Source organism: Hoplias malabaricus, chromosome 5 (genome assembly GCF_029633855.1).
Source record: "Hoplias malabaricus isolate fHopMal1 chromosome 5, fHopMal1.hap1, whole genome shotgun sequence".
Classification (NCBI taxonomy): domain Eukaryota; kingdom Metazoa; phylum Chordata; class Actinopteri; order Characiformes; family Erythrinidae; genus Hoplias; species Hoplias malabaricus.
In genome coordinates, this window is record NC_089804.1 from 24,728,303 (window position 1) to 24,738,022 (window position 9,720).

General features: G+C 42.1%; 1 protein-coding gene across 2 annotated transcripts; it reads left to right on the forward strand.

The window, feature by feature from the left end:
- Position 1: 1 nt before the first annotated feature.
- odad1 (outer dynein arm docking complex subunit 1) lies at positions 2–6,829 on the forward strand. 2 transcript variants are annotated; one of them, XM_066672082.1, is made up of 15 exons: positions 2–113; positions 622–702; positions 867–966; positions 1,335–1,524; positions 2,338–2,463; positions 2,806–2,919; positions 2,998–3,065; positions 3,286–3,473; positions 4,627–4,755; positions 4,879–4,961; positions 5,199–5,367; positions 5,571–5,734; positions 5,928–6,031; positions 6,231–6,321; positions 6,655–6,829. In XM_066672082.1, exons 2-15 carry the CDS (start codon positions 636–638, stop codon positions 6,745–6,747), a joined length of 1,686 nt encoding a protein of 561 aa, XP_066528179.1. In that variant the 5' UTR covers positions 2–113; positions 622–635; the 3' UTR covers positions 6,748–6,829. The 2 variants fall into 2 exon arrangements, with proteins under 2 accessions (XP_066528179.1, XP_066528180.1); XM_066672083.1 differs by having other exon boundaries at positions 870–966.
- Positions 6,830–9,720: the final 2,891 nt, after the last annotated feature.

A 9,720-nucleotide genomic window follows, 5' to 3' on the forward strand; every position in this document is an offset into this window, starting at 1 on the left:
AATGGCGCCTTAGTGACGGTTGCTAACAACTTTTTCTCTGGAGACTGAACACAAAACCAGACCAACGTTAGACTGAAAAACCCGCTGGAATTTGTTTACCTCCCTTTTTGAAGGTATTGTGGCTTTGGATATTTATAGAGCTGTAAACACACAACTTTTTCAAAATAATTAGTTGTTTTAATCGTTTAATTCCAGTAAAGTTACGGTTCTCACTAAAAAGCTGTTATGGCCTTTGCCGTCTAGTAGCAAAGTAGTTTTCTAGCTGGGGGAAAGAGGGATACAATTAACTTATAGCATATTTTAAAAATATATAACAGTATCAGTCAATATTTTTTTTTACTGTACATGTTATAAATCATTAATTAGGTTGTATTTATATAACCTTTGCACTATAGGTTTAAATACTTAGCTATCTAAGCATCTCATGATTTTCAAGTATTTCCAAAAAGTTACCCAAAATGATTTACTGAATCTTAATATTGACACTGGCCTATGTGACTTACTATCTTTTCTATTCATACTCAATGAATGAATTAACGTCTCATAATCATGACTTAATGTTTCACACTATTGAGAGAAGATAGATTTACTGGTTATAGTTATGAGATGCTACTTCCACAGAAAACCCTGACGTCATGCCTCGTGGAAGATCAGCAACAAGTGTTCATTCCGACAGCAGTGACATAGACATTGATGGAACTGGTATGAATTCATAAATGACAAAGTCTCTGGTCAAATATTCAGGAATAAGTTTCAGACCATCTGCAGAAAGCAATGAAATAATTACAGAAATGTTTCCACTGTTAGATGATGCAGACATGTAGGTGCAGTGTGTGTACGTGTGTAAATGAATTTTTGTTTAACAGCAGAGACGGAGATAAGTAAGCTGCAGAGACAGTTCCGTATCATGGAAGGAGATCGGCAGGCATATACCCTCCAGACACAGGAGCTCATCCGTAAACAGCGGTCAGTCACACAGTCAGCGGCTGTCCCCACACTGAGCCTTCCTCTGAAACACACACACCTGATTAAATACACTTCCAGAACGTTGGCACAATTGCTAAAATTCAAATGCAAAAAGAATGCAGTGGTTTGCAAATTCACACTGACTTTAAAACAGCGTACACTAAGATATTACATTTTTTATATTATCAGCATTTTTTGTTTTTGTAAATATACATGCATTCTTCAATTGTTGCCTGGTTTGATATTAGACTAGAAACTGTGTCAAATGAATAAGAAGAAACAGAATATGGGACAAGCCCAGTGCTTTATGAGGAAGGATGCCAAAATTCAGGAACATTGGGTTATTATTGTTTGGCTTATATGTGCAGTGTGGAGATAGAGAAGCTGAAGCAAGAGCAGGAGGAGCTGATGAGGAACCTGCGAGTGTCCCAAAGCCAAACACGCAAACAGAGCGACAGCCGGGACATCCAGCAGCTGCGGACTCTCCTGGCCCAGCGAGACCAGCTGGACGAGCAGCTGGAGAGAGAGAGAGTTAGCCAAGCAGAGATGGAGCAAGAGGTGCTTACCTGCCAAGACATGCACTGGCACACACACACACATACACACACGTACACACACAATCAGTGTCATGCTCATCAGTCTGAAGTATTTACAATTCAAATATATTCTCCAAAGCCAGAGATGAAACATAAACTCTCACAGAACCTGTAGCTAGAAGCCTGTGTCCTTAAGTGTACTGTGTTGTTTTCATGCAGATTTTAGAGAGGTGACATCAGATCTGGAACTATATTTGAAATTATGTTTTGGCAAAAAAACACTAAGCATTGTGCCAAGAGCAAGCCTAAGTCATCACGTACTTGCCTCAAACTGCACTGATTACTTTATGTACCTGGTTTGTTCATATGATTTCTGGCACTGTGACACATTTTGAATAGACTTCTCTATAAAAATTGACAAGAGCACATTGCAAGTGCTACAAGCTCTATCAGCAAACAGAAATTCCTCCAGGTGGCACGGTGGTGCAGCAGGTAGTGTCGCAGTCACACAGCGGACAAAAGTGTCCATAGGTGTGAGTGAGTGTGTGAGTGTCTGTGTTGCCCTGTGAGGAACTGGCGCCCCCTCCAGGGTGTGTTCCCGCCTTGCGCCCAATGATTCCAGGTAGGCTCTGGACCCACCGTGACCCTGAACTGGATAAGGGTTACAGATAATGAATGAATGAAATTCTTCCATTTGTTCATGTATATATATTATAATATGTCTTAAAATTCGAGAAGAAATATAAAACCTTTTCACCAAGCTAAATACATGATGATCCGTATTCTGCATTATTTTATGGTAGGCTTGTGCATGTGAGTGTGTATTTGTTTCCAGATCCTAGTCATTCAGAAGCAGCTGGGGGAGCTGAGAAAGGGAGAAGTCAGTGCCTCCAGAAGCCAAAAGTCTGTGGCCAGGCAAGCACAAAAGGCCACTCGCACCCTGGAGAATAAATTAGACCGGGTGAGTAGGAACAGGACAGTTTATAGCCTCATGGTGCACATAATCAGAGCCGTTATCACTATATTGTTGCTGTCCAAACAAATCCAGGCTTCTTTAAGCTTTGCAGTGTCAATTATAGTATGGTTTAAGTCATTTTGGGTGATTTATATGTTCTTTTTGCCATTTAAAAAATGAACAAATATGGGTTTGTCCTGTCACAATATGTTCGGATCAAGAGTTGTTTTACATCAGATTGTGTCCTATATTTAAAAGAGTGTAAATGTTTCAAAACCTAGGACGGTTTCTGTGTGTATATTTAACACTGCAGTGTTTTGTATTTTGTTTTCTGTCTGTCTTCTGCAGGCTCTTGTTCGCTTTAATGAGCAGTTGGCCAAGAACAGTCAGCTGAGAGAGGAGCTGGAGACCCTGCGTATGGAGAGGGTCCGCTTCCAGCAGCTGCATCACAGGCTGGAGAAGGTCTGAGGGCACTCTGGAATTGGTGTAGTAGAAAAGTGTGAGCTTAAATGTTAATGGGGGATCTTTGGTTTCTCTCAGGAGCTTCAGGATATCAGGCAGGAGATTGGTGATGTCATCGGCATGTCAACAGCAGCTTATGATGCCAGGTAAAAGATATTCACTTTTTGATGTCATGTTATTGTACTGTTCTGAACTTGATTCACATTATATACTGAACTGCAGCTATGTGATAATGATTTTAAATGTTCTAAATAATATATATCATTGGAAAGAAAAAGGGGCATTAATTTCTTTAAGGAAAACTGCACCGCAGATCTCGATTTCCTTGAATGTGTGTGTAATATATGTGTATTTTGTGCTCTTCAGAGTGGAAGCCCAGTCAAAGATAATGTTGATGAAGGAGAAAGCAGTGAAGGATCTGGCACAGTATAATGCTGAGGTGAAGGAGCTGGAGAGGATCATTGCCCATGAGCGCCGCCTTAAAGAGTTTATGACCATCAAGTGCAATGAAAGAAGCAGTCAGGAGAACACGTGCGACCTCAGCCACAAACAAGGTGAGGGAAAAAGAAATCAGTATTTACAGCATGTGAATGTGGAACTGAAGCTTTCTTTGTTCTGCCATGTTCTCTCTCACTATAATTAGGCTAATAAATGAATGGCGAATTTAAATATTTTTAACAAAACCAGCAGGTGGCTTAACTCTACCATTTGATTTCATATACATAGTTCAGAGTTCTCTGATGAAAGAAATCTTATTAATTTTTTAAAATCTGTATAACAAGATTAATCTATGTCATTTTAATACATTTATGTTTATAAATGGTGGTGCAGCAGGTAGGTGTCGGGTTCGAGTCCCGCTCCGGGTGACTGTCTGTGAGGAGTGTGGTGTGTTTTCCCTGTGTCTGCGTGGGTTTCCTCCGGGTGACTGTCTGTGAGGAGTGTGGTGTGTTTTCCCTGTGTCTGCGTGGGTTTCCTCCGGGTGACTGTCTGTGAGGAGTGTGGTGTGTTTTCCCTGTGTCTGCGTGGGTTTCCTCCGGGTGACTGTCTGTGAGGAGCTGGTGTGTTCTCCCTGTGTCTGCGTGGGCTTCCTTCGGGTGACTGTCTGTGAGGAGTTGGTGTGTTCTCCCTGTGTCTGCGTGGGTTTCCTCCGGGTGACTGTCTGTGAGGAGTTGGTGTGTTCTCCCTGTGTCCGCGTGGGTTTCCTCTGGGTGACTGTCTGTGGGGAGTTGGTGTGTTCTCCCTGTGTCCGCGTGGGTTTCCTCCGGGTGACTGTCTGTGAGGAGTGTGGTGTGTTCTCCCTGTGTCCGCGTGGGTTTCCTCCGGGTGACTGTCTGTGAGGAGTTGGTGTGTTCTCCCTGTGTCTGTGTGGGTTTCCTCCGGGTGACAGTCTGTGAGGAGTTGGTGTGTTCTCCCTGTGTCCGCGTGGGTTTCCTCCGGGTGCTCGGGTTTCCTCCCACAGTCTAAAAACACACATTGGTAGGTGGATTGGTGACTCAAAAGTGTTCGTAGGTGTGAATGTGTGTGTGTGTGTCTGTGCTGCCCTGTGAAGGACTGGCGCCCCCTCCAGGGTGTATTCCCACCTTGCGCCCAATGATTCCAGGTAGGCTCTGGACCCACCGCGACTCTGAACTGGATAAGGATTACAGATAATGGATGGATTTAAGTGTTGTATTTTATGTTTCCTGGTGGATGCTATGATGATGACAGAAATGCAGGAGCAGCAAAGAGCAGACTCTGGGGAGGAGGCACTGGAAACACTTGAGGAGGTCTTCAAGAAGATTCAGGAGGTGACAAGCGAGGAAAACTTGGACATAATGATCACCAAGTTTATCCAGAGTGAGCTCTTTTAAATCTGCCATTTTAGAGAATAAAATCTTCAGAAAATACAGTGTCCCAGACTTTCCACCTCGCTTTGCATTAAATGCAATGAAGGAAGCTATGGTTTGTTCTGTGTTGCAGCCGAAGACAAAAACTTTGCTCTCTTCAATTACGTGAATGAGCAGAACACACAGGCAGAGGCTTTAAGAGAACAGATCACGCAGGTCAGTCTTTATCATATTACAGAGGAGAATTACACAATTTAATGGAGAACAGAAACTTAAGTTGAGTAAAGTGTATTGCATTTTTAATTACAATAGGCTCTCTTTGGTTCGTACATAAAATACAAGGCGAGTTCACAGTCCCTTTGACTGTTTCACAGCCCTTCCTTTCACACGTACATTCACAACAGTCATACCCTAAGAGGCACTGACTTATTGACTGTCTGAATACTGAGCCAGATCAAAGAGGAAATGGAGAAATTTCGTGTTGAGAGCCTGCAGCAGGAGCAGAAGCACCACACAGCCCTGAATGAGATGCAAGAACAGCAGAGAGATGCTGAAGCTCAGGCCCTGGAGTATGAGGACCAGGCTACTGCCATCAGCAAGATCCTGGACCAGATAAAGACGGGTACTGCTTCACAGTGTCTTGTTTCATGTCATGCTTTTCTATAGAGATCATGATATCGGTACTGAACAGATGTGTCAGCAATAGGTGTAACTTAAAGTAGTTTAGCAGACAAATGGTATATCTTTTGTCCTTATATCATACATAGTACACTTAAGCATGTTATAATATGTTATAGCATATATAGTGTATCTTTTGTGTTATAGGAGTTAATAGTCTTTTTAATAAGATTGACTGTGACCGAGCGGTTGTGGAGGATATGCTGGGCTCTTCCACTGGCATCAGAGACAATAATATCATGACCTACCTCAGCCTGGTGGAGCAGAGGGCCAACGAGCTGCTCACTGTACAAGCCTTTGTCAACTCCAAGGTAAAACCACAATGGAGCAAGAGACAATTTCAATATGTTTAAGATTGAAAATACTAGATCGGATCTTAGAGCAAATCAGTGTAAACCATTTTTGATTGATCCAGCTCTTTGCTGAAGCATCTTAAACTCATAAAGAGGACAGTGCTTATCTGTTTTTGACAAATGAAACTTGGTTAAATTTGTGTTTTTACAGGACCTAGATAAGGACTATGATCCAAAGATGGTGGCTCAGCTCCTGCTTGGACAGAGCACAGCACTACAGAAAAAAGCTGGTGACGTTCAGCCCCTTTTTACAGGGTAAGGACATCAGAGTCTGATCCAAGAACTCAATTGCATTGTCATAGAATGGTATACAAGGAGTAGAATGACAACAGGTTCATTGCATCCCTATCTGAACGTGTTAGATACTGATAGCTGCCATTCAGGATGGTGTACCAGGGCCCTGGAGATGCTTCTTTTAAAATCTAATGCTGAAAATTAAAATGTAATTTTCTAGGGAGGAGTATGACACAGAAGAGTCTGTGATCACTGATGAGGAGGACCACCCTTTGACCCATGATGAACTCCTGCAGCGCATCATGAATGGGGTAAAACGAAACAGATGCTGGAATTCTTTCAACTAGAACCCAGTAATATTAGTAATATAGTTTATGACTTAAAACCCTTAGTGTTAGCATAGAGACAACAATTAAGTTGACAATGGTTGACAACTTTCAATAATATTAGTTAGTAAAGAAGTGTTTAGCCACATTTCTGGAGTCTGTTTATTTTAGACCATATTCATTAAGGTATGTTAATATATTTGAGTTCTGGAAGGTTTGGTAGGTCTAAAACAGTATTGTGTTGGTCACAGAGTGTCTGCTTGTAACACGCTGTTTACACAGTGCTTCACTTTAGCTTATATGTGCATTTCTCTGCAGATAATTCGAAAAGAAGAACGGTTGCACACTGGAAAAAGCAGAGAGGTCAAGTTTTCTAAACTCAGCACTCTGACTGTAAACAGTGTTCATTAGTACTCCAGCCAACGTGGAAAAGGACTGGTCGCAGACAAGGTCAAGGCTGAGAACATACAACAAAATGCAATAAAACATTTCTACATGATCTATGTTCTGAAAATTTTTACCCTAATGCAATCAAAAACTGGCAAGTTCATAGACTGTCCTCTATGCCCTTGATAGATTGATGGGCCTGCTGCATCCAATGACATTGCAGTGCAGAGGGAGAACTGAAGGGGGCAACATATGCCTTGGTTTTCAATTGTAATATTTCACTGCAGTTGATATGGAGTAATATATATTGCTTCAGTTAAAAATGGCCCACTTCAAAATTTAGTGGCATTCCTGGCATTGTTCTGTACTGACAGAGTTATTTCTTACCCTTGACTATTTTTGTACTTTCTATTCAAAGAACACTGCCGGACATAGAAACAATGGAGACCATGGAGTTTTTCAAAATTTCTTCATAATACACACACTGTATTGTAGACATAATTATTGAAAGTGGTCTGATGTGAAATGGTGGACATTTAGAGATTTAATGTATTTATATGTGGTGAAGATAGGAACCAGGGGTTGTGTTGTCCTCACCTTAAATGTAGCCATTTTATTTATTAACCATAATTACCAGTGAATATACAGTACACATCTACACACAGAGTTTTATATGTAATGCTGATAATGGCACAATGCTGGGTTAGGGTTAGGGTTAGGGTATTCATAAAATGTTTTTTTTTATTATTATTTCACCATCACTGTAAACAATTCGGACGGCACGGTGGCGCAGCAGGTAGTGTCACAGTCACACAGCTCAGGGACCTGGAGGTTGTGGGTTCGATTCCCGCTCCCGGTGACTGTCTGTGAGGAGTTGGTGTGTTCTCCCTGTGTCTGTGTGGGTTTCCTCCGGGTGCTCCGGTTTCCTCCCACAGTCCAAAAACACATGTTGCAGGAGGATTGGCGACTCAAAAGTGTCCGTAGGTGTGAGTGAATGTGTGTGTGTGTCTGTGTTGCCCTGTGAAGGACTGGCGCCCCCTCCAGGGTGTATTCCCGCCTTGCGCCCAATGATTCCAGGTAGGCTCTGGACCCACCGTGACCCTGAATTGGATAAGGGTTACAGATAATGAATGTAAACAATTCACGAGTCTAAGTTTCTCAAGAATGACACAACCCAATCTGATTATGTCTTAGATAGACAGATCACTTTATTGATCCCAGTCTGAATAATCACCCACTTCTGGTTTGTCTCCATGGTTTAACTAGTGGCCCCCTGTGACATATTCAAAACATGAATAATGAATGTTCAGAAATACCATACATGAGGTGGTATAATTGGGTGATGAATCATTTTAACTGCTGCCGTGATACTAATGTGGTATCATTAGTGTGTGTTCTACTGGTATGGATGGATCAGACACAGCAGCGCTCCAGCAAGTTTTTAACCACTGTGCTCACTCACTGGCCACGGTATTGGACACATCTACCTCTGTTGTCCACCTTGTAAATCTGAAATCAGACACAGTAGCTTATCTTTTGCTGCACTGTTTGTGTTAGTCATCTTGTTGTCCTTTATCAGTGATCACAGGACCCTGTTCATATAGATATTTTAATTTGGATAATCTCAGTGTAGCTGTGAAACTGAGATGTTTGAATACTCCAGCAGCACTACTGTGGTTGATACCAGCACAACTGCAGTTCTGGGAATTATCCACCAGCCAAAAAACACCTGCTCTGTGGTAGTTCAGTTGGGGGTCCTGACCACTGAAGAACATACATACATACATTTTCTTTTTTTCGCTTCTCCATTTCAGGGTCATGGTGCCACTGAAGAACAGGGTCAATGAAATTATTTAATGCAATAGATTGGCTACAGTCTGTAGTTGTAGCAATACAGACTACACCTATGTGGCAATGGAGGTAATAAAATAAACAATGAATGTAAAAACAAGGGGGTAATTTTAATGTTGTGGTGAATCAGTGTAAATATCCCATCTTTTCTATTTTGGTGCGAGTGTGTTGGAATATATCTGAGGGCTGGGCTTGTGTTAAAGAGAGAGAAGTATAACAACTTCTGAACAGTTCCATGTATAGTAATAATCAGAGTACAGAAAAATAGGGAAGCTGTGTGAGCTGGGGTTATATACAGTCTTAATATATAGGAAACGGTGAGTTCACTTTAATACACTTCCCCCTTCCTCTGTGACTATGACAACAGATTGAAGGAGATAGTAAGGCAGAATGGATGTTTGCTTGCTGTGAAATTTGACCCCTCTCGCTATCTTTCCCTCTCTCTCACACACATACACACATAAATATTCTCTCTCAACCCCCACCACTTCCACAAAAACACTCTTTCTGCACACGGCCCGTGCGTTGTCTTGGCAACCCTCTCCCTTTTATCACAACACAGGCCCATTTCCTCGTCCTTTCTACGGCGCCAAGTCGCCCACTCGCAGAGAATCCGCCCTTAAGGCCACGGGTTAACCAATCAGAATGTTCGCTCGCTCAAACTCCGCCCACATTGCTGCTAAGCAGTAAACCAAATAAGAGCTCACTCGCTTATATCCCTGCCACACTAAAAAAGGTTTAGCCTATCAGGAAGCAAAATCTTTTCGCATTTTCACGGCTTAGCCAATCAGAGAGCTGTCTTTGTTAGCCACGCTATGCACTGCTTCTCTCTCTCTCTCTCTCTCTCTCTCTCTCTCTCTCTCTCTCTCTCCAGTCATACTCTTGTAAGTGGTACTAATTTGGCTAATGTTGTTGGCTGGCTCTGATTTATCTGTCTTTTTTTGCCTTCTCTCTTTAGGAAATCGAACTTGGCTGAAGTTGCTAATTTAATCTGCACGGGTTATGACATGTTGTGACAAGTGTAAAGTTGTAAACTGTTAATTCCCTTTGTCTTTGAAAGACACTCACACACATGCATACTTGGCCCTCGCAGGCTACACACACATGCTCATTCACCCACACAGCCTTATCTCAGCTACCCAAACA